This window comes from Pezoporus occidentalis, unplaced genomic scaffold, assembly GCF_034315485.1.
Source record: "Pezoporus occidentalis ecotype Australia unplaced genomic scaffold, CSIRO_AGI_Poc_V1 ctg357, whole genome shotgun sequence".
Lineage (NCBI taxonomy): Eukaryota > Metazoa > Chordata > Aves > Psittaciformes > Psittacidae > Pezoporus > Pezoporus occidentalis.
The window spans coordinates 330,823-358,820 of NW_026915560.1; the positions used below are offsets into that span (position 1 = coordinate 330,823).

The 27,998-nt window shown below is 56.5% G+C and overlaps 2 protein-coding genes across 6 annotated transcripts in view; one reads left to right on the forward strand and one right to left on the reverse strand.

The window, feature by feature from the left end:
* Nucleotides 1-18,488, reverse strand: part of SCN8A (sodium voltage-gated channel alpha subunit 8) — a 43,534-nt gene extending 25,046 nt beyond the window's left edge. The window contains exons 1-6 of one of the 3 annotated variants that reach the window (XM_062630609.1): nucleotides 18,366-18,488; nucleotides 11,427-11,755; nucleotides 5,426-5,545; nucleotides 4,076-4,164; nucleotides 3,818-3,946; nucleotides 1,766-1,857 (exon numbers count right to left, since the gene is read on the reverse strand). In XM_062630609.1, coding sequence (XP_062486593.1) covers nucleotides 1,766-1,857; nucleotides 3,818-3,946; nucleotides 4,076-4,164; nucleotides 5,426-5,545; nucleotides 11,427-11,702 — 706 coding nt within the window. In that variant the 5' untranslated portion in view covers nucleotides 11,703-11,755; nucleotides 18,366-18,488. Of the gene's footprint in view, nucleotides 1-1,765; nucleotides 1,858-1,999; nucleotides 2,092-3,817; nucleotides 3,947-4,075; nucleotides 4,165-5,425; nucleotides 5,546-11,426; nucleotides 11,756-18,365 lie in introns of those variants that run through there. The other 2 variants (XM_062630610.1, XM_062630611.1) reach the window with 2 other exon arrangements.
* Nucleotides 18,489-20,133: 1,645 nt separating this feature from the next.
* Nucleotides 20,134-27,992, forward strand: DGKA (diacylglycerol kinase alpha). Of its 3 annotated transcripts, none has more exons than XM_062630623.1 (23): nucleotides 20,148-20,436; nucleotides 21,521-21,637; nucleotides 21,738-21,814; nucleotides 21,894-22,122; nucleotides 22,239-22,288; nucleotides 22,361-22,435; nucleotides 22,543-22,662; nucleotides 22,791-22,908; nucleotides 23,321-23,409; nucleotides 24,286-24,405; nucleotides 24,475-24,573; nucleotides 24,646-24,720; nucleotides 24,799-24,872; nucleotides 24,956-25,030; nucleotides 25,125-25,210; nucleotides 25,288-25,377; nucleotides 25,452-25,596; nucleotides 25,967-26,047; nucleotides 26,198-26,288; nucleotides 27,044-27,227; nucleotides 27,333-27,453; nucleotides 27,535-27,595; nucleotides 27,688-27,992. In XM_062630623.1, exons 2-23 carry the CDS (start codon nucleotides 21,568-21,570, stop codon nucleotides 27,784-27,786), a joined length of 2,229 nt encoding a protein of 742 aa, XP_062486607.1. In that variant the 5' UTR covers nucleotides 20,148-20,436; nucleotides 21,521-21,567; the 3' UTR covers nucleotides 27,787-27,992. The 3 variants fall into 3 exon arrangements, with proteins under 3 accessions (XP_062486609.1, XP_062486607.1, XP_062486608.1); XM_062630624.1 differs by lacking the exon at nucleotides 20,148-20,436 and adding an exon at nucleotides 21,196-21,276; XM_062630625.1 differs by lacking the exon at nucleotides 27,333-27,453 and having other exon boundaries at nucleotides 20,134-20,436.
* Nucleotides 27,993-27,998: the final 6 nt, after the last annotated feature.

A 27,998-nucleotide genomic window follows, 5' to 3' on the forward strand; every position in this document is an offset into this window, starting at 1 on the left:
TCAATTGGCAGCAGGAGCGTTCCCAGTCCACAAACACAACTCCAGCAGCTCCCAGTGGAAGCAATGGCCTTCGTGCTCTGCAGATCCGCATCGCCACTGGGTCCTATTGAATGTCACAGGCACTGGAGACTGATGGCATCAGACAACTGAAATCCCAATTCATTTCTGCCAATGGGCACATCTCTTTAGAGCACCAAAGTTCAGTATGTCCTACCAAGCCACAGCAGCAGTGTGATGCTTTAGCTCATAGGTGCCACAGTCTGCTCCTGTCACTGGAGTCCATGCAGACCCTCTACCTGCATGGAATATCTCGCCTATAAACCACACTGAGGATAACCCCAGTTATAGATAGAAGATGTGGTTACCAGCCATTGTAGCCCCAGTGTTACAATCCCCGTTCCATTACATGTGCTGAAGCAGACGGGGAGCCCCATAAATCAAGCCTGCAGTAGAACATGTGGCTGCACCGCACTTAGGAGGGGCTCAGCTCCCCCTTCCCTTGCTGTCATTTGAAATAAAAGGAAAACTCCATTGGTTTGGGGCAGGACGGAGGGAATGATCCCGAACGGAACTGTCCTGCTCCTTTCCATGGGCAGACAAGGCACGCTTAGCACCCAGAGCACTAAAGCTGCACGGTTTTCACTTTGCTACCATTCCGAAAGCAAACCACACACAGAACTTATGTTAGCATCGATGCTGCCCCTTGAGCAAGGCAGTTAATACCTGCAGCAGGCTGACAGAACCACAGCTGCACCCCAGATCCCCCCAGGGCGCTGCTAACAGCAATTCCCCACGTACCCTGTGCTCTTTAACGCTGGCAAACATTAAGGAACGCGAGGTAAGAACATACTCTGGCATACTGTCATTGGGTGCAAGGAAAGCAGATGCCACTTAAGAACATCATGCACAACAGCCATGTACATCTGATGGGTTTAGCAGTCTGGAATGGGGACAACAGTGATGGGTCCCTACAATCCCATAGCCTCTTTCCTGGCAAGTGGAGGCTGAGAAAGCAAAAGAACCATCATCACTTATTGCATTAGGGAACAAAGAAACAGAAGAGCAGAACTCATCGAGCGGTTCTATGGGGTGAGACAGGCTGGGGAGGGAAGCTTATTGCCATTACCTGCCCCAGATCCCACCTGACTCCAAGGAACTGAAGTGGGCTCGTGCAGGCAGGTTTTAAGTTTGCTGGGTTCTGCTCTCAGCTTATTCTTAGGAATAAGAACAGGTTTTGGGGTTTAGGTTTTAGACCAGGTTTTGGGTTTAGGTTTTAGACCAGGTTTTGGGTTTAGGTTTTAGAACAGGTTTTGGGTTTAGGTTTTAGAACAGGTTTTGGGTTTTAGAACAGGTTTTGGGTTTAGGTTTTAGAACAGGTTTTGGGTTTAGGTTTTAGAACAGGTTTTGGGTTTAGGTTTTAGAACAGGTTTTGGGTTTTAGGTTTTAGAACAGTTCTAGAAACAGTGGCCATGATGGGGTGACTTCCTGAGCAAAAAACTCTTTATCCTAAGGAGGAAGGATATCCCCATTTTTCAGCCATCTGGAACTAAACTTTAGGCAGAGTGGATAAAGGGATAACGAACAGGAAGAGCAGACTTCTGCCCCCCCCAGTTTGATGGCCCAGAAGCCTCAATTCCCAGCGACCCCACTGATCCAGAGTGCCAAGGCCATCAGACACATCCCAGCGCCTGGGAGCAGCAAGCGATGCAGGACGGGAGGGGAGGTGCGGCGAGGGGCCCCGCTCTGGATGCTGCACGGTTCTCACCTGGAATAACAGAGATAGTTTTCAAAGCTCGGAGAACTCTGAAAGTTCTCAAGGCTGAGACATTCCCCAGGTCCACAAACTCTGTGACATATCTGCAAGGAGGGAGGTCACACACAGGAAACACCATCACGATACACACACCCCGCCAAGGAGAACACCTACTACAGACAAAGCCATACAGCACTCACAGGGGGCCTGCACCCAACAGCTGACACCGAGCGGAGCCCGCCTTACCTGGGATAACAGATATAGTTTTCAAAGCTCTCAGAACCCTGAAAGTGCGCAGAGCTGAAACATTGCCTAGGTTTACAAACTCTGTTATATACCTGCAGAATTAAACCAGAGTTAATGGCACCGTTGGGGTCGCCTTTTAGCTCCCGGGGTAGGAAACAAGCATTGCAAGGGCTTTCGAAGGGGGCACTGCAAAGGGAGAGCGCGCTCCAAGGGTCTCCACGCTGCGAGCGGCTCGTCCCGGTGGCTGGGGCAGTACCTGCAGCCTCACCTAGACAGGACTGCAGGATTTAGGGCTGCCTCTGTAGGAGAAGGGCATTGGAAAGCTTAAAGCTGGGAGGGGATTTGGTGGCATCGCCTCACTTCAGTGCTTTCAAGGGGACTCGCTTCACTTTGTGCTCCTCAGAAAGCATCAGCCTCTGTCGCTGTGAGGAGCATCCTTCAGTCTCACCCTTTACGCTGTACTCCCTGCCTGTGAGGCACAGGTAGGCTCATCCCCCCTTTACAGAGGGATAAACCCGAGATACACAGAGGATAAGATGCTTCGTGCAAGGGTAACAGGGTGATATTTGCTAACTCAGACCAGACCATTCCCTCTGTGCTGTCTGGGGAGAAACAGGGATGAAAAGGCAAAGAAATGCCCAATATCTGAGTCTCCTGCGGGTGCTTCATAGAACTCAGACCCTCTTTAGCGGGATTTAATAACACATAATCTTGTTCCAGCCCTTGACACAGGAAGAGATTGGATTTGAAGCCTATTGGCAATAATGGCAATGAGGGGGTTACGGAGTCAGATCAGTGGGAGCTCTCACGTTTAAGACCAATGCATTTAAACTGCTCCTTTTTCACCTCTAGAGCAACAAAGGCAATTCCCAACGCAGAGGCTGCATTCAGTGCGTGCACGGCACTGGGAGCTTCCCCCACACGATCACAGGAGATCCCCACCTCTTCCCAAGGGAAACTAAAGGCTCAGGGAGCGACCGGTTGTGCGCCTTTGGTGCACAAGGGGCAACTCGTCGCATGTGGTTTAATTACAAACCAAAAGGCACAGAGAAAAGAGCAGAAACTCTGGGAAATCAGCAGCCTGGGGTCAGAATCCAGCCCCAAAAAGGTATTTGCTATGATTAAAGGCTCCCGAGCTTTCCTGCTGTCGCCTATGGGAGCCCGAACACGCACACATGCAATACCCCGCTAACAGCTGCAAAAGGGGATGCAACGTTCTCTTCCATGAGTGCCTCAGACCACCAGGGCCACCCACAGGGTTTTCCTGCTGAGCCAAAGCAACCATCAATGCAGGGAAACTCTAGGGAGCATCTCCTGGTGCAGCCTCCAGCCAGCCCCATGAGTCCCCATAATCAATGTAAGATGAGCTGGCACAAAAGAGAACGAAGAAGGAAAAGAAAGCAACTCCTTTTCCAGCTCATTGGAAAGGGGTTAATAATTACTCAACCTCAAATCAGAGCCTGGGACCTTTGACCACACAAGGCCAAGGGGGGAAGGAGATGGAGATGGGACGCTCGGCTCTGAGTCCTCTGCTGAACAGGACAAGCTGCGACTCGGGCACGGGAGCACCCTAAAACACCAGGGGCTGTCCTAAAGCCTTTCATTCCCAAAGGCAGGTTTCAACACGTACTTTGCAGCACCCCGACTCTGTGAAGCTGCGGTTTAGGTCCGCGGCTCCACGCCAGGCAAAGCTTCCCTCTTGACAGAATGAACCTTTGGGGATGCACTGAAGTTTCCCTTATTGTTTCTTTCCCCCTCTCATCCCCATCCCCTCCCACACGCCACAGATAGCTGGAGCAAGCTGAGAGCACGACTTACGCCATCATGATGACGCTGAAATCCAGCCAGTTCCACGGATCCCGCAGGAAAGTGAAGCCGTCTATACAGAAACCTCTCGCAATGATTTTCACAAGGGATTCGAACGTATAAATGCCAGTGAACGTGTACCTGCGGGAGGAAGGGCGTCGAAACGCCATTTCAGTGGTGTCAAAAGAGGAGCTCCAACCACTGGGGTCCAAGCAAAGCAGGTGGAAAAGGTGCTGGGTTGATGGGAGGAGCAGAGAAGCTTTTACTTACTCCACATTCTTCGACCATTCGGGTGGGTTACTAAAAGTCATGAATACACAGTTGGTCAAAATAGTGCACATAATGATCATGCTAAATACTGTAGACCAAAGTCAAGGATCAATGGGACACCGGAGTGGCTCTTTACATCAGCTTATGGCTCCCTGAGCATCCCTTACTGCAAGGAAACTCAACCATTCCCAGTGGAGGGGGACCACAAAGATGCTCATGGGACACAAGACTGGGGTGCCTATATATAAATAGAGTTTTCATGTCACCATGCAATTCATTTCCTGTTCTCTGGCATGTCTTAGCAATTCCCAAATCGCATGCCTAAATGGCAATGTCTCCCCAGATAATTCCATCTCTCCAGGAACATCAGTAATATATCCAACTGGAAAGCAGCATTGCAACCCATGGACACCTATGAGTTGGCTTGGAGGAGATCTTAGGGATCTTTCCAAACGTCTCTGCTCCCTGTGTGTGCTCAGGATCTGGTGAGGGGCACTGCAAGCACAGCTCCATCTCAGCATCAGGAGCTGAGTGCATGCTAACTATGGAATTATCAGCAGAATGGGTCAGATCCAAGCTGTTGGACTTCCCAGTCTGTGGAAGCAAACTCAATGGATCTCAGCTCCAGGCTCAAGTCCTGCTTGCCAGCATCAACCTGACAAAGCTGCATCTCCCACCTGCACCCCAGAACATCCAGAGGGGAGAAATAACACAGAAGTCAAAGAAAACGTTCCCAGCCTCAGATCCCAAATGGACTTTGGGAAGATGGAAAAGCTTTTTCGGGAGTACAGAGAAGCCTCTAACCCAACACATGAATTCCATTTCAGAGCCACTTTATATGAATAAATAACTAACCAGGGAAGCAGCTCCTTCAATATCCCACCTTTTTCCTCCCCCCTCTCCCACTAACACATGCAGATGACGTTTCCCATCTCTTCCCTATCTATTCCCAAGCTGTCTGAAGCCTTGCAGGGGAGCATTTTGGAGCAGCCTCGCCATTAGAGGGATGTTTGAGATGCCGAAAGAGCAAGGAATTAGTCAGCATCTCGTTCCGTACAAGGAACCTTTGGCTCTTGAAGTATTTCAGGAGCTAAAGCTCAACTCCTCCTCATGTAAAGCATAGATCACGGTTGTTCCAGTACTGATGGATGCCTGTGCACAACAATGGACACAGAGAGGTGCAAAGAGCAGGGAGAACGAAGGAACTGACTTGCCTGGATGTGCCTAAAGGACCATGCTTTTCAACGCACAACGCGAACCCATCCCCACCACCGGAACTGAGCACAGGGACAAGCAGCAAGAGGCTGGTTCAGTGACTGTGGCAAGGCAGAAATAGCAATCAAAAGGATATGAATGTATCAAAATTTTAATAGCTATTCTTCTAAACAGATTAAAAGGACTTAAAATGTACAAGGCAGGTGTGGCACTAAATCGGAAGAGTGTTTTCCCTCTGTTTAGTACTACAAAGGTCTGCAGAGAAACAAAGAGAAAGAGAAAGAGAGAGTTAATGCAGGAAAATCACAGCGTTCATTATCCCCCGGTATAAAAATAGCATTTGCTGCCTTTCTTAAAGCACCATCTCCTTTATGAAGTTCCCATCAGGGTAAAACATCCCTACCAGCGCATCACGAGCGGTTCTGCTCCAACCCATCCATCCCTAGAGGCCCAGAGCAGAAGCCAAACCTCCCATCCAAGAACACCCATTTTCCTCATGCCCTGCTATCCCTATCTCCCAAAGCAACAGGACCACAAATTCAGGAGAACTGAACCCCAGCTTTATGCCACTGCCCAGGGCACAAAACCACCCCTATGGCACAGGGCTCATGCAGCTCAATTCTCCTTCCCAAGCACCAAACAGGACAAGATCACACCTGCAAGGAAGCAAGCAAGCAATGAGAACACGTCCCCACCACCAGATACAGGTCAGGCACCCATCTCTGGGAACATGAACACATCCCATACTGGTGCATCAACTCCAGTCATAACCACACGTTCTCCCTGCCTTTAATGAGGGAGATGTTACGGTTTATTACTTTCTCCTTACTTATATTACATAAAGGTATATCACTTTAGAGAGAAATGAGTGATGTAAACGGGAGGCAGAATCGACCCCTTCAAATGCAGACCTGCTGCTCCATCTCCCCACCAGCAACACGAGTACGGAGACAACCAAAGCAGCCGTGTGGAGAGGCAGAACTAGAACTGGGGCTGCTTAACACCAGCATTCCCAACGCAGCTCCCCTCGACTGGAAGGAGCAAAGGCAGCTCACGTGCCCTGAACGCATCCATGGCCACCCATGCCCATCGCCTCTGGGATGCCGCCGCAGGGCAGCAGGATCCAGCCCGGAGCCTCCCAACGGGAGGGAATCCACGAGGGCCCCTTGCCAAGGCAGCCGCGGGGCTTCCCCAGGCTCTTGGGGAATTTGTCATCTCCCTCCTCGCAAAGGGAAACGGGGGGGGCTCATTTGGGGCTAAACGAGCCCACGGAGCAGCAAAGGAAATGAACACCAGGCTGCGGTCCGGCGCCACGGGTGAAACCTTCGTTAGCGGAGCCGCCAGTGCGTCCCCCAGCTAAAGCCCTCCGAAGCCAGCTCCTCAATTGCAGCATCAAGAACTGATGACCAGATTACCCTGGCACGGAACAAGATGCTCTAAGCTCTTCAAAAGCGCAGGTTACGGAGTGGTCGAGGGACACCCCATGCTGGGAACCAGCTCCGGCTGCTGCTAACTTCCCAGCACTCCCAGACCATGGATACACCTTCATTCCCTGTGCCCTTTGCTTTGGAGCAGGAGACCCATCACACAGGGATGCTCCTGGGCGTCAGTCGTGTCCCCACCTCAACACTGAGCTCTCCCACATCTTCTAAGCCATGAAGTCAGGGCCAAACATTCCATGGGCACAACGGGGGCTGGACCATGCAGCAACTCAGCTCCACAACGCCTCCATTTCCACTTGGGAAAGATGCCAGGGGAGGAGCCCTGTGGTTTGCTCAGCAAGCCACAGGTAGCCCTGTTCTTCACATGGAGACCCAGGTATATGCTTCAGCTGGAAACCCAGCCAAAGCCTTTCGACCTGCACGACAGGAGCGATGCTCAGGTGGGAAGGTGGATGTGAACTGCTCTACATGGAAGGCAGAGCCTTGGAATGCTGGAGGGATTACATGGGAATGCACGTTTTCAATGGCTCTTTCACACACCTGCCATTCCCTGGTGTAATATAAGCTGCTTCATCATGCAATTGCACAAACATCCTGCTTAGTCCTTCACCTATTACCTGACCATAAGACAGCTCCTTGTTTCCTCTCCCCTTTTCTTCCCATCTTGCCCTTTCCAGCCCATGATGCTTGTTGAGATGATTCCTGCCTCTAAAGCCCATCACAATGGGGCCTCTCATACAACTTCAGCACAAAGAACGTGCTGCCCATCCCAGTGCTCCAATCGATTCCATGCCGGTTCCTCTGCATCCTCTAAACCCTGGGTAAATCTCTGCTTGGCCTCGTCAATAGAAAGGAAAGCACAAAAGCCAAGGAGCTTTCAGCACCTGAACCCCTTCTCTTCACTTTGTCTTTCTGCTGCTGACATTAAAACTCCCTTGCAAAATGGCTGTGTGCTCTTAAGATGTTTGCTGGTCCAGGGCCAAGAGCATCCTTAAGCCCTTTGAAGATCTGCTGAGGCAAAGCTCGAAACCCAGAGGAAGGTGAGACCCAGAGAAAGCGGGGGGAAGCCCCGAACTTCCCAAAGCCTCCATTGGTCATTGAAGGCTCTTTGTCCACTTCGGGTTAAAGTTGGCTTCACAGCAACCTTCGAACCCGTTCTCCCATCGGAAGATCACCCAAGAGAAGTCATCCCTAAACCCATCGCCAAACGCGCATCGCGGCTGTGCTGGGGAGCACGAGCGAAGCGATGGCGAAGAGCATCGCGGGCACGGGGAGGTTTGAAATCCCCCTGCCTGCAGGTTCCTGCAACGGCTGGGAAGTGAGGAGGAGTGGGCAGCAGCCTGCAGGAGAAAACAGCTTTCTGAGCAGCCTAGGAACATATGGGAGCGCATTCCTCCAGCGGGAACACGGCTGCCTCAGCCCCAGCGCTCAGCGGGAGGGAGCGATGCCTCCCCGATGACACCCTGAGCAAGTCACTTGAACAGAGCTATTTTCAACATTCCTCTTGCAGGGAATTCTGCCACCCTGGAGGCTGAAGGAGGAGGGAATGGAGCAAAACCGGCTCCCAGATCATCGAGGTGTAATTCCTGACAGAGAAATCACAGTATCTGGTATTTATTATCCCATCCCTCCAAAGGGAACCGATTTCTTTCTCACCCCATTCGTTACGAAGGACAGAATCTGCCCCGTTTTGCTCCTGTTTTAACCTCCTTTCAACGCAGGAACCAAAAAACCTTGCCATTTATTGAAATGCATCCACTAAAGCATTCCTGAAGGATGGATCTGTAAAAATAGACATCGCTCCATGTGGAACACGGAGCAGCGGAGCTGGGTGTCAGAGCCAACGGCAGCACAATCTGCCTCTGGAAGGGGATTCATGCTGCCTCCCAGGCGGAAATGATTCTCCTCCCTTCCACTCAGCACCAGTGGGCTGCAGCTATTTAGGTGACTGCAGCAGAGCCTCTCTCGCCTCCTGCTCCGTGCCACACTCGTGTATCCCCATCCCAGCAGGAAGCGGGATGTGCTACGGCAGCACCTGGGGCTGCATGCAGGCAGCACCCGTCCCTCCTGTCTCCATTACGCATCTGACACCCAGAAAGGGCTGCAGAAGATGACTGGCAGGGATCGAGCTCTCCTTTCTTTTCCTAGGAAGGGCATGCTCACTTGTCCTGCTCCTTCGGAGCCTACCGGAGGGATGGAGCGGAAGGAGAAACGCCGCTACACACGGAACAGCTCTTGGAAATAACACCAAAAGGCTCGGTCCCAAATCTTCCCTCCGTTTCAACGACTCCACTGCTCTGCCAAGCCCACGACCTTGCAGGGCCATTACCCTGCCCTGCAGAAGCACATGTTAGAGCCAGCCGTGCCTCTCCCAGGCTGTGTCTCACATCCCTGGGATTTTCCCAGGGCCACGGAGCCAAGGTGACATTCCGGACCCGAGGGCCCATTTCCAGTCCCTGCACGTGACTTGACGAAGTTGCAAGTCACTCCATTGGCACAAAGGCTCCAGAAGGATCCTCAGGTGCTCATCGGCAAGCTATAGGTGACCTGGGATGCTCACGGAGGTACAGCCAGCCCCGCGCAGCTGCAGGGTGGGTTGCCCCATTGAACCCAATGGGCATCCATACGATCCCAACTCCCAGAAAACTCAAGGACCTCCTAAACGGAGCCATTGCAGGAGCACTGACCCCTTTCCCCTCTTCTCTATGAGGTTCTTGCTGAGTGAAATGGAAGTTACTTAAGGACCACAGCGCAGCAGAGGTCACATCCAAAGGGAAAGAACAGGGTGTTTAGTGGGAGTGATCACCAAGGCCATAAATGGGAGAGAAAAGAGGTCTAAAAGATGGGAAAACATCAGGAAATAGAAACACTAATAATGGTCCAGGATGGACCAGATCCTACCTCTTGCTTAAGCAATCACTGCAGACCGAGGCAAGCATCTGCTTTGCCTTCATTGCTAGGGATGCTCCCACATCCAAGGCAGCCTGAGCTTTGCTTGCACAAGAACAGGGAAGTTCATGGGCTGGTTTCCACAGGAATTGGACTTCCTATTGGTGAACCAAAGCACATTCTCTCACAAAGACAAAAAGGAGCTGAACTACCCCCAAAACCCGCTACCTGTGAGCAAAGGGCCTCCTACGAGGCATTACTCCCACTTTGCTACATGGAACAGCAGGGAAAAGGGAAGCAGCCTGGACAAAAGCCCCGCAGGGCTGGGAATTCTGAGTCCCCGCGCCACGGCTGTGTTTCTAGGTCGCGCTGTTTCTCCTTTCAATATCAGTGAAGAGGCCACTGGAATGCTCGGCTTCTCCAGGAGGATGCAGTTTCAGCCCCCGCGGCAGACCCAAGATCACTGCGTCCTCCCGCAGCTGACCTGCTCCTCCCCGCGTGCTGCTGCGGCGAAGGAGAAGACCTGGAGAGGAAAACCACGAAAACCCTTGGAAAACTTCCCGTGCTCCCCGCAGCTGCGCGATTCCCGATGATTCCGAAGGGCTGCTCCGACCGCCTTCACAAACAAAGGCCTGGGGGGAAGTCGCTGCTTGGAGCAGCAGCGCAGCCCCAAGCTACCCAAGGGGACGCACAAGGAACTGAGCCAGTTCTGGTGCTCATGGGAAGAGCAAAGCTCTTTGAGCTCCGTCTCCCATCTCCAGAACGTTCCCCTCCATCCGCAGCAGCTCCAGCTCCACACACAGGGACAGCGGAGCAAGCAGAGGAGCAGGGACTGGGAACGGACCTTGGTTTTCCCTAAAAGCTAAGGATTTCTTCCTAGCGTTGCGCTGGGGGAAGCTGAGAGCTGCCCAGGTCCCCTTGCCTCCTGCTTGTGGTGAGCACCAAGCCACTCAACAGTGCCCACAGCCCTCCAGCACTCTCCTGCTGCAGCCTGAAGGAGCTCAAGGCTCCCACAGCTGTGCCCATGCAGGTACCTGGGTACCAACCACTCCTGCTTGGAGCTGCAGCAGCATCCCCTACCACCCAACGGCTTTGGTTGGGTGCGACAAGGCCAACGCAAAGCCTCGCTGTCCACGACGGCTCCAGTTTGGAGTGGTCACATCCAGGCTCTCCATCGGCACTGCTAAGCCTGAGTTACAGGTGGTAACCATCTCTGCTCACTCAAACTCAACCTCTAGCAAAGAAACAAGGCACAAAGCAGTAAAAGAGAGCCCCAGGTTTAAGCCCTTTGGCCTTCTATGAAAATCAGTGTCCGTGCTCTTCCTTCTTTCCCCATAGAAGATCCCTCTGCACGGTGTTTGCTTACTCACCCCTTTCCCCATGCCACCACTCCATTCCTTACTGCATCTTGGCACCCCTAAATGCCTCCTGCTTAGTGCCACAGACATTACGTGCTTGAAATCAAACTGATGGCGACGAAAGGCAGTTATAACCCCACTGGGGTTTCCGTCCTCATTGCTGCATAACCATCAAACTCCATGCGAGTAAACCAAACACACACTTAAAACCATTCCCCCTTCTTCTTGCCCTTATGGTTAACATTGGCAGCTCAGCACAACTTTAGCTATGTTCAGCTGCCAACTCCAACCAAGCAGGACCATAGCATCCCTATTAAACCCCAAAGAAAAACAGGGAAAACAACAAGCCCCATCCATAGACTCCGCTCTTTGTCTTCTCACACCATACCCAAACCTGCCATTCCCTAACGGAAAAGGCAGTTTAGCGCCTTCCTTCTTCCAACTCACTTTCTGGGTCATATAATAAGGGTCAAAGTCCTCCAGGGGTACAGCGACCAGGCCTTTTGGGATGTCCCCGTAGATGAAAGGCAAGTTCTTCCCCGCCTCGAGGTCACTGTTGGGTTTGGGTTTGCTGTCTTCGTCGTCATCCCGGTGGCTGCTGTCCTGCTTGGAGCGCTGCTTCTTCTTCAGCTCGGCGATGTGCTTCTCGATGTTGGCCAGAGACTCCGGCGTGAAGGGTTTGAAGCTCTCGGGGCCTGGTGGTGCGAGCAGCTTCGCTGCCATCTTTTCATCCTGCAGCAGCTTCTTTTGCTCTGTTGCACCCGGACAGGTCAGCTCTGCAGGGGAGCAAAGGCACAGCAAGGTCAGGCATAGCTCCGGGCTTCCGGTCCTCACCCCGTGGACCAAGTGATGGACACTGGCCCGTCCCTCCCCATCCTTACCCATCCCTGCCCCTGGCTGTACAGCCCAAGCAGAAGCATCGCACAGCCCTGGATCGCCAGCCTGCTTTGGGCATCTCCTGACCACAGAGTCCATTCTATTCTCTATCCCACGTCTGATACAGTGGGATACGTTCCACTCTTCCCTGTCAGTGTAATGGGTTGGAACTGGATGATCTCAAGGTCCTTCCCAACCCAAACCAGTCTGTGGGTCTACAGGAACTCTGCAAAGCAACCATATCAAACCCACTGCTCTGCAGCCAACATGCATGGAATATGCTGAGCTCCCTCGAGTCCCATCAGATATTACTGCAGTTGGGAAGTTGCCTTCATGACTTCAGCCTTGCAATGGGAAGAAGCTCTTCCCTGTGAGGGTGCTGGGACACTGGCACAGGATGCGGCTGCCTCATCCCTGTTCAAGGCCAGGTTGGATGGAGCTTGGAGCAACCTGCCCTAGTGGAAGGTGGTTCTGTCCATGGAACTGGATGAGCTTTCAAGTCCTGTCATCCCAACCCATTCCATGGCTCCATGAGCATGGTGGGGAGGGCTCTGCACACTCCTTTAGGTTCAAGACCTCAGTGGGTTCACCTCTTCCTCCTCCGAGCGCACCACATCTCTCCCATGGGAAGGCAAATCCCACCCTTTCATTCATACACATACATATACATTTATATATACATATATATATAACAGTGAGGGTTTCTATTCATCTCAAGCCCTAAGCATGAAATCCTTTGTCAAGACTCCCATCAACAGCCCTTCCTGACAGCCACGTTTCCCCAGTGTGCAGGCTGGAGCCAGGGTCTCTGCATCAGATGCAAGGTGATGGAGCACTTCATGCTGGCAAGGAAGAGCTTCCATCCTGCAGAGGCTCTGACACTCCTCTGCTCCCTTCAGCAAGCAGCAACACATCGAATTCCTGAGCCACAGGGCCCTCTTTTCCCACTCCAGGAGCAGGCCAAGAGAGGAATGACAGGAGCCCTGCACTGATGCAACAGCACTGCAGTGCTGCAGGCTGGAATACAACCCAGCCCTGACACGGCTTTGGCACTCCAGGGAGGGACTCAAGCACCAAAGTGGCAACGGATTCGAGAGGGAAGGCAAGGCAGCGGTGAATGGATGGGGTGGGAAGGGTCCAGAGTGGGACAAGGCCCCTTCAGTAAGGGATGAAGGCGGATCCCCCAGGGTAACACACAGAGCATCAAAACGGGCACTGACGGTTCGCAGTCTCTGGAAGAGACTTCCAGATTCCTTAAGAACTGCACTAGGGGACCAAATAGTTAAAATCCCACTGTTTCAGCATCGAGGAGTGCTCTGTGTCCACGTGGGAAGAGCTCACGCAAGCCGCAGACATCATGGAAACGGAGGGAGCCTGAGCTGGGACAGGCTTCATCCCGCCTCTGAAAGCAGAAGTCACAGCTTCCCATGGACTGCAGTGAATAAACTCAGTTTATAACAGAATACCCCGAGATCCCTGCCCTTAACATGGAACCTGGGGTACTTCCAAAGCCACAGCTCGCGTGAAGCATCCTTCCAAGTGATACCTGCGCCTCCTTCATTCCAGCTCGGACATTGCCATTTACGCACTGGGAGGGCTCAAGCGTTCCAACACACGTGGAACTCCAACCACAAAATCCCTAAGGATAGCTCCTATGTAAGTACACAGCTTGGATTCTATTGATAGGAACTCAACCAGGTACTTCTGGAGTAGTAACAAGAAAGGCTCGAAAAGGATGGGAGGAAGGGGAGGGAAAAGCCAGCCTCTTGGTCACGTTACCTCTGGAATCATCACGGAATAACCAGCTGATATTAAGGAAAATTAATTTCTTCTATTCTTGCAGCATTTGCATGCATTTAATTACCAAATTTCCCACATCCTGTGAAACTACAGAGCAGCGTTGGGGATGTGGTCTAATTGAATGGCACAGATAAATATGCAAGGCCTGAATTTAGAAACCAAAGTAGCTCAGGGACACAGCACCGAGAAAAGGGGGGAAATGAAGGCGGAAACGATGTGCCTGGGCTCTGTGTCCAGTTACACAACCAGCCATGGCACGCAAGAACCTCATGTGCTACGTGGCCATCCAAAGACCCAGCCCAAAGCCAGCAAGCATCCCCCTGGTACCCAGCTGCAGGGCAGGGTGGGTTTGTACCAGACCCTGTGCATCCATCCAGTAAGAGATGCTGTGATTTATCCTGATGGACCAGGGCTGCCTCATGCTCCTCAATGTTCACACATGCTGCAGACAACCAGCAACTGCTTTGGTGGCTACTCGTAGGGCTGCTGCTTGTTTAACAACAGTGACCTGGGGTTCCAGTTCTTGCCTGTCCTCACTTCCTTGTAAGTTATCCCGCTTTAAGATGATGGACAAAATCAGGATGCAAACTAAAAGATGGGAATGAATAGTGAATTCAATACCATAAAGAGGCCTATAGGAAAGCTGGAGAGGGGCTTTGGACAAGGGGACAGGAGGGACAGGACAATGAGTTTCACCTGACAGAAGGGAGATGGAGATGGGATCTTGGGAGGAAGCCCTTCCCTGTGAGGGTGGTGGGACATGGAATGGGTTGAGTGGAGAAGCTGCCCCATCCCTGGCAGTGCTCAAGGCCAGGTTGGAGCAACCTGCTCCAGTGGAAGGGACCCCTGCCCATGGAACTGGGTGAGTTTTAAGGTCCTTTCCAACCCAAACCAGGCCACTTGAAAGACCTTGACTAGAATCAGTCCTTATCCACACATTGACTGAATGAACAAGCATTGAACGACCTTCATCCTGTAGATCTCAGGCTCTAGAAGGGCTGTGGCTCATCCTCATCTTCATCAATAGACACTTCTACATGGCACACGTGGCCTGTGGAAGCCCATGGGTTCATGGCAAGCTGCTTTAAACCAGAAAGCCAGTTTTATTCTATCACTGAGGATGGGATACACAGGACTTGGGAAGAATAAAGGCTGGGATTTACTTTGGCACTTTCCCAATGGGAATCTTTGACCTCTAAGGAGAGAAAGGGTTGGAAAACTGAGACAAAGACTCCCCATCAGGTAGCGGTTTTGTGCCGGAGTGATGGATAACTGCATCCCACATCTCCAACCGCACCTCCATCCATTCAGATGGAGAACTGCATGACTGCACATTGACACTGACGTTTCCCACTGATTTTACACCAGGGAAGAGGATGCTGCATTGAGGTGCCCAATTGCTAAGACTTAATTATATTTCCTAACAGTTCCCAGCAGCCCATTTAGTACATTCTGAGCTCTTCTGATCAATTATTCAAGCTGATTGTGACAATAAATTAAAACCACGGTTTTGAGGCAATATCTCTGCTTTAAGACATTTCCCCTTCCATTCACTTGCAAGGTTCAGTCACTCTCAGCACGTCTTTGAGAGAGAACCCTTCTAGATGCAGCTTTATATAACCCACCCCGACACACAGGGCCCTGACTGGAACGTGCAGGGCTGGGGCAGGAAGGAAATCACAGCGCGGAGCAGCAGCCCTTTGGAACCCTCCTGCCTTCAACCCAAAGCAAACGGGCCATGGGCGAGGGCTCCTTCAGGAGAACCCAGCCATCTCCTCCTGTGTGGCTGCAAGAGGCCACTTTGAGCAACGAAAAGGGAGCCTTGCCCTTAGGAAAGCCCTGGGGTCACGTTGTTCCTGCTAACCCAAACCTAACTCCTTGCTCCATCCATTCAGACCCACAGGAGAGGGGCAAGGTAACTTATCCCAGGCGATCCTCATGGAGCACCCAAGTGGTAGGGCCACAAATGGGATAAACACGAAGGGGAGGTGAAGAAATCCCCCCTCGTGGTCCAAGCGCTGCCGTCCTGCTCCTGACTGCACTGCACGGGGTCATCTCCTGCTGGAACCACCATTGGAAGAGCAGCGGCTGAAGCTCCACCTCACATTCCCAGGGCACTTTCCCATGCAGGTGAAATCCACCTCACGCTGCATCGCTTCAGCCACATTAAATCACTCAGGTTGGTCACAGCCGGCCTCAGGATGAGGGATCCCCAAGGATAACACCAGGCTCCTTTAGGAAAGACTTTCAAGCATCCTCCCTCCAGTCCCAATGCCAGAAATCGCCTCCCAGCCCCAACTTTACAGCACCATTTCCTCTCCCTCCTCAGGCAGGAGCGTTAAAAGCCAGCTTGGAGCAGAGCTGGTGTCAAGGAGGGGTTTGAATGCACCTCAGCACCAAACCACCGCTCACCCCCCAGGACACAGCACTGCAATAACAGGGCATAAGGGGCGAGTCCCAAGCCCTGATTGACTTCTGAATCCCACCGGATCCAGATGACCAGCGATGACCTCCCCACTCCCCATCAGCACAAACCATCTCCTCCCTGCGCTTGCCTGCATCCTCTTCCCCCTGCTTTGAGCCCAAACCTTTGAGCACAGCAGTAAATGATGGATGCTGGTGCCTCTGGTGATGTCAATGGCTTGGATCGATAGTGAATGGGAATCATGTGCCCGGGTGAGTCCCGGGGCCAGCAGCTCCCCACTCATTGAACCAGAGGGAGCATCAATTGCTAACGTGGGAGCCTGGTTTCATGAGGCAGCAAGAAGCGAAGAGGAGGAGGTGATCCCATCCCTCCCATCCTCACTGCCTTTCGTTTCTGCCTTGTTTCACCTCCTGTAGCTGCAAAGGAAACTCCATCCACGCTCAATGCGTGGCAGCACGCGATCGCTCTCCCTTCTGGGCATTAGAAGCCCACATTCCCACCTCTGATGGCAAAATACCCACATCATTGTACTTGTGCAGCATCGACACCGGGATCCTGGTCCAAGCCATCCACAGGAGCTTATATAACCGGGTAAACGCTTTGCAATAGGTCCAGGTTCTTCCACATGGGATGAATGACACCACAGGAGCGACGGGACACGTCAAAAGGGGTCAAGTGGCCCCTTCAGGGCCCCCTTGGTGGGTGCTGTATTCAAACCCCACTGGAGCTAAGGACGGGAGCTCTCCACATACACACCACAGACAGTCACCACAACCAGGTTCCCAGAGGCCTTACAAGGAACTAGTACGGAAAATGGCACCCGGAATGGTGCCCGCTCGGCTCCTGCTCCCGGCGCTTCCCATCCACCGCACACAACATTCCCAGAGGGAAAGATGGGGCTGCAGGCAGAGGAAGAGCCCCCCACGGCTGCCACCGCCACCCCAAGGCTGCCCCTCACGCTCTCCAGGAGAGCATCCATTGGGAACGCCGGAAAAGCAGCACATCCCAGGACCCTCCCTCCCAAGCCAGGAGGGAATCAGGGCCGGAACGCTTTGAGCCCCCTCTGAAGGCCACGGGGGGCTGCAGGAACACCGGTGTGAAACGAGGACATACGGGTCATGGGTTCCCACTGGGTGCAATGCTGCAGTGTCCCAGGGCCCGGGATACGTGTCTACAGCAGCAGCATCACAGCCAACGCCGCCCAAGCCGACCCCCTCCCAAGGAGCATTCCCGGCACAGGGAAAGCCGGCGGCTCCCCAGGACCGAGCTGCCCTCACGCACCCGGGTCCTGCTCACACGCATCCCCTCAGCCCTCGCACTTGGAGGCTCCATCCCGGATCATCCGCAGCCACCGCCATGGAGCAGAATTCCAGCTTCCCCACCCCCACATTGGCTGGGCAGGATGGATGGGGGGAGGGGGGGGAAAGGGAATGAAACACCCAGATTTTTAACGGGAAAAGCTGCCGACGGAGCCGTTCCCGGTGCCCAGGCAGGGAAAAGCCTCAATCGAGCCCCGCCAAGGGAAGGGAGCGGGAGCGCGAACCAAGCTGCCAACATCGGGGTCAGGCTGGAGCCTCAAAGCCGCCCCATGCCCCCCAAAAACTCCATCCTCCAACTTCTCCCCCTCCCTCGCAGCGGGATGCTGAGGAGGTGGGGGGGCGGAGGGCTGTACCAGCGCTGCAGCTAGGGCTGGGGGGGGGGCAGGGATAGCGAGAGAACTCCGGTTATCCCTCCCCACAATGCAGACAAAGAGCACAGCCCCAGTTTGGGGGCCTCCAGAAGGGCCCCGGGATGCGGGGATGGATGGGGTGGTCCAAGCGGAGCTCCCGCTGCTCCAAGGCCGAGGGTGGGCACAGGGATGGGGGGACCCTGTGCGTCCTCCCCAAGCCGAGGGGATGCCGAGCGGAGGCCGCATCCGGAGGCAGCTCTCCCCCCCATAGGGGCTCAGGCCTCCGAATGGGGGTACGGGTGGGGCCCCGCACGGAGCCGGGAGGGCGATGCTGGATGCGGGGACACCCGGGTCCCCGCTCCCGGAGCGCGGAGAGGGGCAAAGCGGCGGCGCCCCCGCCGCAGGAGCCCCGTTAGGGGCTGGGTGAGGGGGGGGGGAGGCTCCTTCTCCCTTGGCCGGCTCCGGTTGCACCGGGGACAGCTCCCGGTGCGAGCCGAGCGCTCTGCGGCAAAGCCCCCGCCCGGGGTGGGGGGGGCAGAGCGCGCGTTGCGGGATTAAACCCAAGCGGACCCCAAGGATGCGGGGGGAAGGGGCTGCGGGGGGGGCCGGCACTTACCGCGGCCGCTGCTCTAACGCGTCCCCCGCGCGGCGCTGCCGGACTGCGGCGGTGCGGGAGCTGCGGGAGGAACTGCGGGTGTCGCCATCTTGGTGCGGTGCTCGGCGCGCTCCCCCCCGCTCCTCCCGCCTCACCTCCGCCTTCCTCCAGCGCGGGGCCGGCCCCCGCAGCGCCGCCGCCGGCCGGCAGGGGGCGCGCCACACGCCCCGCGCGCGCGGGAAATGCCGCCCTCTCCCGCGCTCCGCGGCGCGGGGGCGCGCCGGGACCGCCCCTCCCGTAGGACCCGCGGTGCCACGGGGCGTAGGCACGGGTCCCAGCGTCAGCATCGCGGTGCCCGTAGAAAATCGCACTCGTTCCTCGTTCCGGAGCTCGGGATCGGTCATTCCCCGCCTCTGGAACTCCCGGCTTTGCTTGGGCACAGCCTGAGGAGCGCCCATGCGGAAATAAGCACCAAAGTCCCGTAACCAACGCGGAGCGCGATTCAAGACAACAGCCAGGGGAAAACGCGGCGTCGGCCAACCCCGCCTTCTTCATGTAGCGTCGGGATAAGTTAAAAGTCCCAGTGACTGAGCACCCCTCCTTTCTACCCCTTTATACCCTACGTGGTTACACCTCGGGCCATAACTCATGGAAAGCGCCAACACGCACATCAAACTGCTGCGGGAAGCTCCGCACCCTGAGTCGTTTTCAGTCCAAGCTGGACCTTCCGTGCTGGAAGCGCAGGAGCACACCGGAGCTTCCAAGTAGGACATGCCGGAGCTGCCGGGAAGTGTGGGGCACCTTGGCACCAGAAATACTTCAAGGACATGCTGGGGCCCCGAGGGTGTTAGTACAGTTTGTATAAGGTATCTTTAAGCAAGGTGCTTAAAGGAATAAATAGGCCAGTTCAAGAGGGTGAGTAGTGATAACGCTCTTACCAAGGCGGACCGGGGAAGAGGGAATAAAAGCGCACCCATCCTGCCTCTGGTGCAGCCCGAAGTTGTGCCCATCAGGGAATGTGCAGTGATGCAGTAACAACCACCATCGTCCGCGAAAACGGAATGGAAGCTGCTCTCCAAGGTGGAGCTCTGTGGCTGCAGATCATTCCAGTTGGACCTACTTGTGGCAAAAGGTCTGTGAGCCAGGCTTTGGGGCAGAGGGAAGGAAGGGAACAGAAGATGCAAACAAGCAAGGGACTAAGAGAAAGATGATCAACCTCTAACGCTTTCAAACAGGAGACACAGAGATAAGTGGTTAAATCAGATGGCAGAGATCCCATCTCCACTCCAGAACACTGTTATCAGACCTTAGAACCCATCGTTTTACCTGTGCTTAAACTCAGCACTTTCTTCTCTCCCTCCGATCTAGATCACACCTCAAAGAGGTCCCTTAAAAGCCGGGAGTTTCATTGGAAACGTCTCTATTGGGTGCTCCAGGCGCATCCAACTGCTTCGCACGGAGCCATTCCCACTGTTCCCTTTCTCCAGATGCCACAAGGTGGAGGCATGAAGGTGTCACGCCGGGGTTTGCTAATGAAGCGGTCGAACAGTGCGCTGGATGCTGATGTTGCATCCGGTTTATTGCCACTAGAGGGAAGAGGCAGCTCATGGGACAGGAGGACTCCCATCACTCACCAAAACGCCCCGGTGTGATGGCAGCAGAACAGCCTTTATTAGGGACTTTAAACCCTCCTTTCCCTCTATTAGGGCTCACCTGGGGCAGAGAAATTAAACGCTATTAAATGCAATTAAGTGATAGCGGCTAATCTACACTGCAACGAGTGACACAGCAAAGCTGCCCAAGTTACACAGAATGCATTTAGCACAGCTCATGCAGTTGGGAAGACCAAGCCATATCTTGTATGTCGAGATAACCGAGTTAATGAATTGTTTTATCTCTGTTCTATGATTGCCATCAAAGGGCTGAAAGATAACTAAGGACAGCAAGAGAGCGTTTAACGGAGGAGCAGGAAGAAGACGAGCTTTTAGGTGGCAAACAGAGGGCAGATTGCAGTGGTGCTGGCACCGTTGCGGAGCTCGCTGCGCTGTGGGAGCATGGGCGGGACGTTTGCACTCAGAGAGCCAGCTTTCGGGTGGGTTTTGGGGCGATTTGAGCCGGATTTGGGTCATTGGAGCAGGTTTGGGGCATTTTGGGTGGGTTTCTATAGAACGCTTCCTGCAGGACGGGGCCGGGCGCGGCGGAGCCAACGCGGGGGTTTCAATCAGGTCCGACCTTCCCGCACGCACCAGCCTGGGGACGCACCGCGGGCTTCAATCAGGTCCGACCCCGCTTGGGCTCGGCGCTGCGCCGGCCCCCGGCACCGCTGGGTCCTAGCGCCCGACTGCAGGACGTGGGATCCCGGAGCGGGTTGGGCCGGGCGGATTCTTCCTCCCCATATTCCACCTCCACCTCCCGTGGGGCAGGTTGAAGCCGTTCCCCTCGGCCTGCGCCTCCACCCCTTCTCCAAAGCCCCTCTCCAGGTTTCTTGTCGCCCCTTTAGGCGCTGGAGCTGCCCTAAGGTCTCCTCGGAGCCCTTCAGAGCTCTCTAACAGGGAGCATCCAGGCCCTGCTCCGAAGGCTCAAAAGCCGGGGTAGAGACCTGGTGCCGGGATGGACACACACACGTCATGGGGACTCCCCCCGCACAAGGAAACCCCCCCTGAGATGAGGTCCCACGTCATGAACTGAGGCGGCACCGGGGATTTCCGGGGGGGGGAAACACGGAAGGGGGGGGGGCGGGGCACGTGTGCAAGAGTGAGTGTGCAAGGGGGGGTGAGTGTGAAAAGGGGGGGTGCTCGGGGAACCCCCCCCCACGTTGGTAGAATGGGGATTCCCCCCCCGGCACCCCCGTTTCCGTCTTCCCCCGCCCGCCCCGGTGCCGCCCCGTCGGGCCGTGACGTCACTGACGGGGACGTCCCGGAACCAACGGCTGGTACGGACCGAGCGTGGGGCCGAGGGGGGGGCACAGGGATGAGGGGGGGGGGATTGGGTTTGGGGACCCCCCTCAAGCGCTGCCATCCCGTCCCTTCGGGGTTCAAAGTTCACGCGTGTCGTTGGCATGTTTGCATGACGGTGGCGTGTAGACGTGATGGGGGACGGGGGTGGGAAGGGGTTGGGGGGTGGAAAAGGGAAGAAGGCCCCCAACACCCCCCTTTTCCCGCTTGCTCCCCCCGCAGAACACAGGAGAACACGCAAGAACACGCAAGAACACGCGTGTGCAGCCATGGAGGAGACACGGGAATGGGCGACCCTCAGCCCCCAGGAGTTCGCCCAGCTCCAGAAGTACATGGACTGTGAGTGATGGGGGGGGGGGAATGAACATGTGTGTACACGCGTGTGAGTGGGCTGAGCTGGCTCCACACGCGTGTGCACGCACATGGCCCCCCCCATCAGACAGCAGCAGGAGGGTGCAGGACGTGCTGCAGCAGTTCTATGGCACCGGAGCCCTGGAGCAGCACCAAGGGGGCGAGGTGAGGCTCGGGGGGGGGGTCCATATGCACGAGCTGCATCCGGGACCCCCCCAACCCGCCTCTGCGCCCCCCCCCCCAGTGTCTGGATCTCGCTGGGTTCCGGCTCTTCCTGCGCTCGTACCTGGAGCTGGACCCTCCGGAGCCGCTCTGCAGGAGCCTCTTCGCCTCCTTCCAGAGCTGGGGGGGGCCGGGGGGGTCCCCGCAGCCCGGGAGGGGGGTCCCCGCAGGGAGCAGCCTGGTCTCCATCAGCGATGTCTCCTGCTACTTCTCGCTGCTGGAGGGGGGGCGCCCTGAGGACAAGCTGGAGTGTGAGTGGGGGGGGTCCCCAGGGTCCTGCTTGGGGGGGGTCCCCAGGGTCCTGCTTGGGGGGGTCCCCAGGGTCCTGCTTTGGGGGGTGGGATCTCACTTCGTTGTCCCCCCACAGTCACCTTCAAGCTGTATGACAAGGATGGGAATGGGCTCTTGGACAGCTCGGTGAGTGCTGCGGGGAGGGGTAAAGAGGTTTGGGGTGCTGGGACCCCCCCCCCAACTGATTCTGGTACCCAGGAGGTGGAGCGGATCATCACGCAGATGATGCGGGTGGCCCAGTACCTGGATTGGGATGTGACGGAGCTGGAGCCGGTGAGTGGGACCTGAGGGGGGGGTCACACACACATGGGGGTGTTGGGGAGTGCTCCCCCCACCATGGACACCCCAAAACCTCTGTGTGATCCCCCCCCCCCATTCAGATCCTGCAGGAGATGATGCGGGAGATCGACTACGATGGCAGCGGGACCGTGTCACTGAGCGAGTGGCTGCGGGGGGGGGTCACCAACATCCCGCTGCTGGTGCTGCTGGGGCTGGACAGGGTGAGCGGGATGGGGGGGGATAAAGGGGAGGAGGAACAGGGTGGGAATGGGGGGGAATGGGGAGGGCTGAGTGGGGGGGTTTGGGGGTGCTTCCCCCCCCCCAAAGCTCCCCATGTGTCCCCCCCCAGCACCTGAAGGACGAGGGGCAGCACTTGTGGCGCCTGAAGCACTTCACGCACCCCGAGTACTGCAACGTGTGCGCGGGGCTGCTGCGGGGGCTGCGCGGGCAGGGGCTGCGCTGCTGCCGTGAGCCGGGAATGGGCTGGGAATGGGGCGGTGGGATGGGGATGGAAGAGGGGTGATGGTCAGACTAAGACAAGGATGGCAATGGGATGGAGATGGGAATGCGGCGGGGACCAAGATGATGGTTGGACTGGGATGGGGATGGGGATGTGGTGGGGACTGGGGTGGTTATCAGACAAGGACAGGGATAATGATGGGATGGGGATGGGACAAGGATCAGGACAATGCAGTGGGGATGGGGACAGAAGTGGGATGGGGATGGCAGTGGGATGGAGACAGGGGCTGGGAGGATGAAGTGGGGATGGGACAGGGATGTGGTGTTGGGAGCAGGGCAGGGGGAGGCTCCGGCTCCAGCTGTTGCAGGAGGCTCCAATTGTGGGGCTGATCCCCCCCCAATCCCCATCCCCATTCCCAGTGTGCCGGTTCACGGTGCACGAGCGCTGCGCCCGCCGCGCCCCCCAAAGCTGCATCAGCACCTACGCCAAGTCCCGCAGGGAGGCCGGGGTGAGTGTCCGGGGCCTCATCCGTGTGTCCAAGTGTCCGTCTGTGTGTCCACCTGTTCGTCCGCCTGTTGGCTTGTCCATGTGGCTGTTGTCCACCCATCCATCCATCCAACCATCCATCCATCCAACCATCCATCCATCCATCCATCCATCCATCCATCCACCCATCCATCCATCCATCCATCCATCCATCCATCCATCCATCCATCCATCCATCCATCCATCCATCCATCCATCCAACCATCCATCCATCCATCCATCCAACCATCCATCCATCCATCCATCCATCCATCCATCCATCCATTCCATCCATCCATCCATCCATCCATCCATCCATCCATCCATCCATCATCCATCCATCCATCCATCCATCCATCCATCCATCCATCCATCCATTCTTCATCCATCCATCATCCATCATCCATCCATCCATCCTTCATCCACCCATCCATCATCCATCCATCCATCCATCCATCCATCCATCCATCCATCCATCCATCATCCATACATCACCCATCCATCCATCCATCATCCATCCATCATCCATCCATCCATCATCCATCCATCCATCATCCATCCATCATCCATCCATCCATCCATCCATCCATCCATCCATCATCCATCCATCATCCATCCATCCATCATCCATCCATCATCCATCCATCACCCATCCATCCATCACCCATCCATCATCCTTTTGTCCATCTGTTCCCATGTCAAGCAGTGTGTCCATCTGTACCTTTGTCCTTCTGTCCACACACCCCACCCCAGAGGCAGTGCAGCGGCCGAGCCCCCGAACCCCCCATCACAGGGGTGACACAGGGTGCCGATGGGTGCCGGGGGGTACCATGGGGTGACGGGGGGGGGGCATGCCCAGGTCCAGGCCCACGTCTGGGTACCGGGCGGCTGCGATGCCTCCAAGTGCAGCCAATGCCAGAAGAGGATCAAGAGCTTCCAGAGCCTGACGGGGCTGCGCTGCGTGTGGTGCCACACCAAGGTGGGTGACACCGGGGGGGGGGAACACCCCCGCTGTGCCCCCCCCACCTCATCCCGCTCTGCCCCCCAGATCCATGAGGAATGCCAGCCCCTCGTGCCCCCCACCTGCGACTGCGGGGTCCTGCGGGACCACGTCCTGCCCCCCGCCTCCATCTGCCCCGTGCTGCTGGTCAGTGGGGCTCGAAGTGGGGGGGGTGGCAGGTTGCGTCCTAGTGCCCCCCCCTCACACGGGTGTCCCCAGGAGCGCCAGGACAGCGCGACACCGGGCGAGGGGACCCCGCAGGGCTTCAGCACCACCGAGGGGCAGCCGCTGCGGGTGAGAGGGGCCCCCCCCATGTCCCCACATATCCCTCCCCCATGTGTGTCCCCCTATTACAACCCCCTCTTCCTGCAGGTCAGCCCCGTGCCCGGCACGCACCCGCTGCTCGTCTTTGTCAACCCCAAAAGTGGGGGGAAGCAGGGGGAGAGGTAAGGGAGGGGTTTGGGGAGGGTGGTTTTTGGGGGGGTTATGGGGCATTTCCCCCCCCCCAATAACTCCATTCTGCCCCCAGGGTCCTGCGCAAGCTCCAGTATCTGCTCAACCCCCGGCAGGTTTATAACCTGCTGCAGGGGGGGCCCGGCCCCGGGTGAGCCCTATTGCATCCGCTCCCCCCCCCCATTGTCCTGAACCCCCATCCTTAACCCCAAATCCATCCCTGACCCCCCCTTTCCCCATCCCAGCCTCACCTTCTTCCGGGACGTTCCCGACTGCCGCATCCTGGTGTGCGGAGGCGACGGCACCGTGGGCTGGGTCCTGGATGCCATCGGTGGGTGCTGACCCCCCTCCGGACCCCCCCCCCATTATCCCCCCCCCAACCCCCCATTGACCCCCGTTCTATTGCAGACGAAGCCAACCTGCCCCATCGCCCCCCGGTGGCCGTCCTGCCCCTGGGCACCGGCAACGACCTGGCCCGATGCCTGCGCTGGGGAGGGGGTGAGTGGGGTAAAGGGGGTGTAAGGGGAGGGCCAAGGCCCCCCCATCCATCCCGGTGCCCCCACCATGTGCAGGGTACTCGGGGGAGGACCTGGTGCGGATCCTGCGGGAGCTGGAGGCCGGCAGCGCCGTGCCCATGGACCGGTGGCGGGTGCAGGTCCTGCCCCGGGACGCGGCGGCCGAGGGGGACCCGGTGCCCTACGAGATCATCAACAACTACTTCTCCGTCGAAAACACCGCAGAACAGCCCCAAAACACCGCAGAACAGCCCCAAAACACCGCAAAACAGCCCCAAAACACCGCAAAACAGCCTCAAAACAGCCCCAAAACACCCTAAAAATACCCCAAAACACTCCGCAAAACACCCTAAACCATCCCTAAAATGCCCCCCAAAACACCCTGAAAACACCCCTAAAACACAAAAAAACACCCAAACATCCCTAAAGTACCCCCAAAACCACCCTAAAAACACCCCTAAACCACCAAAAAAAAAACAAAAAACCACCCCTAAAAACACCCTGAAAACACAAAAAAACCACCTCGAAAACATCCCAAAACACCCCAAAAGCACCCCTAGAACATCCTTCACCCCCTGTCCCCCCCAGGACGCCTCCATCGCCCATCGCTTCCACGTCATGCGGGAGAGGCACCCGGAGAAGTTCAACAGCAGGTACAGGGGATGGGACCACCCTGTGGCCCCCCATCCCATTCCTCCCTCCCCCCATCCTATTCCTGCCCCCCATCCCATTCCTGCCCCCCCCATCCCATTCCTGCCTCCCCCCCCATCCCATCCCTGCCCCCCCATCCCGTTGCCCCCCAGGATGAAGAACAAGCTCTGGTACCTGGAATTCGCCACCTCCGAGTCCATCTTCGCCAGCTGCAAGAGGCTCAAGGAGTGCGTGAGCGTGGAGGTGAGGGGGGCTTTGGGGGGGTTTAGGGGTGGTTTTTGGGGTGGTTCCGAGGTGTTTTGGGGGGGTTGTGCTGGTGGTTTTGGAATGGTTCTGGGGTAGGTTTGGGTGGTTTACGGTGTGTTTGGGGGTGGGTTTGGGGCGGTTTTGGGGGGTGTTTGAGGGTGGTTTAGGGAGGTTTGGGGGATGTTTTAGAGCTGTTTTGCGAGGTTTTGGGATGGGTTTAGGGCTGGTTTAGGGCTGCTTTGGGGTGTTCTGGGGCTGGTTTTGAGTGGTTTTGGGGTGTTTTCGGCTGTTTGGGGATGTTTCTGGGGTTGGGTTTGGGGTGTGGTTTTGGGAGGGTTTGGGGTGGTTTTAGGGCTGGTTTAGGGCTGTTTTGGGGTGTTCTGGGCTGGTTTTGAGTGGTTTTGGGGTGTTTTCCGCTGTTTGGGGATGTTTCTGGGTTTGGGTTTGTGGTGTGGTTTTGAGAGGGTTTGGGGTGGTTTTAGGGCTGTTTTGGGGTGTTCTGGGCTGGTTTTGAGTGGTTTTGGGTGTTTTCGGGTGTTTGGGGATGTTTCTGGGGTTGGGTTTGGGGTGTGGTTTTGGGAGGGTTTTGGGGTGGGTTTAGGGCTGTTTTAGGGCTGTTTTGGGGTGTTCTGGGCTGGTTTTGAGTGGTTTTGCGGTGTTTTCGGGTGTTTTTGGGGTGTTTCCCCCCCCGTTCCCCCGGGATTGCGCTGCTCCCCCCATTCCTGTCCCTATTCCCCCCCCCCCCCCCCCAGTGCTGCGGGACCCCGCTGGAGCTGAGCGCGGCGCTGGAGGGGCTGGCGGTGCTCAACATCCCCAGCACCCACGGCGGCTCCAACCTCTGGGGCGAGACCAAGCGGGGAGCGGGGGGGCCCGCGACAGGCACCGCGCCCCCCCCGGCCATCACCGACACCGAGACCCTCAAGACCTGCGTGCAGGGTACGTGGGGGTCCCCCTTTACCCTTCCTGCCCCCCCTCACCGTTGCTCCCCCCCCCTCCCTGCCTATTTCGCTCTGGTTTTGGGGTTCCCCCCCCCCGCTTTAGACCTGAGCGACCGGCGGCTGGAGGTGGTGGGGCTGGACGGGGTCCTGGACATGGGGCAGATCTACGCGGGGCTCAAGAGCGCTGGGAAGCGGCTGGCGACGTGCTCCGAGCTCACCCTGCGGTCAGTGGGGCCGGGGAGGGGGGGGCCCGATGGGGCCCTCCGAGGGGTGGGGGGGTGATGGATGTTGGGGGCTCTCCACAGGACATCGAAGGCGCTGCCCATGCAGATTGATGGAGAGCCCTGGATGCAGCCGCCCTGCACCGTACGTGGACCAAACACCCCCCCCCAGCCGCGTGTGTGTATGGGGGGGTTGTGGGGTGCCCCCCCCGGACCCCCCCAGTCTTTGCCTTGCAGATCAAGATCACCCACAAGAACCAGGCGCTGATGCTCATGGCCCCCCCATCCCGCTCCTCCGGCTTCTTTGGCATCAAGAAGGGGACCCCAGAGGCTTGAGGGAGCCGGGGGGGGGCGGGTGTCAAGGACCAACCCCCTCCCAATCCATGTGTGTCCCACCACACCCAGAGCCTGCGGATGCCATATGAGGGTGCTGGGGGGCTCTGCCAGGCCCCCCATGTGTGTGCGGTGGCTGGGACCCCCCTATTTATTATGCCCCCCAACTTATTACCCCCTCCATTTATTACCCCCCCATTTCAGTGCCTTTCGCA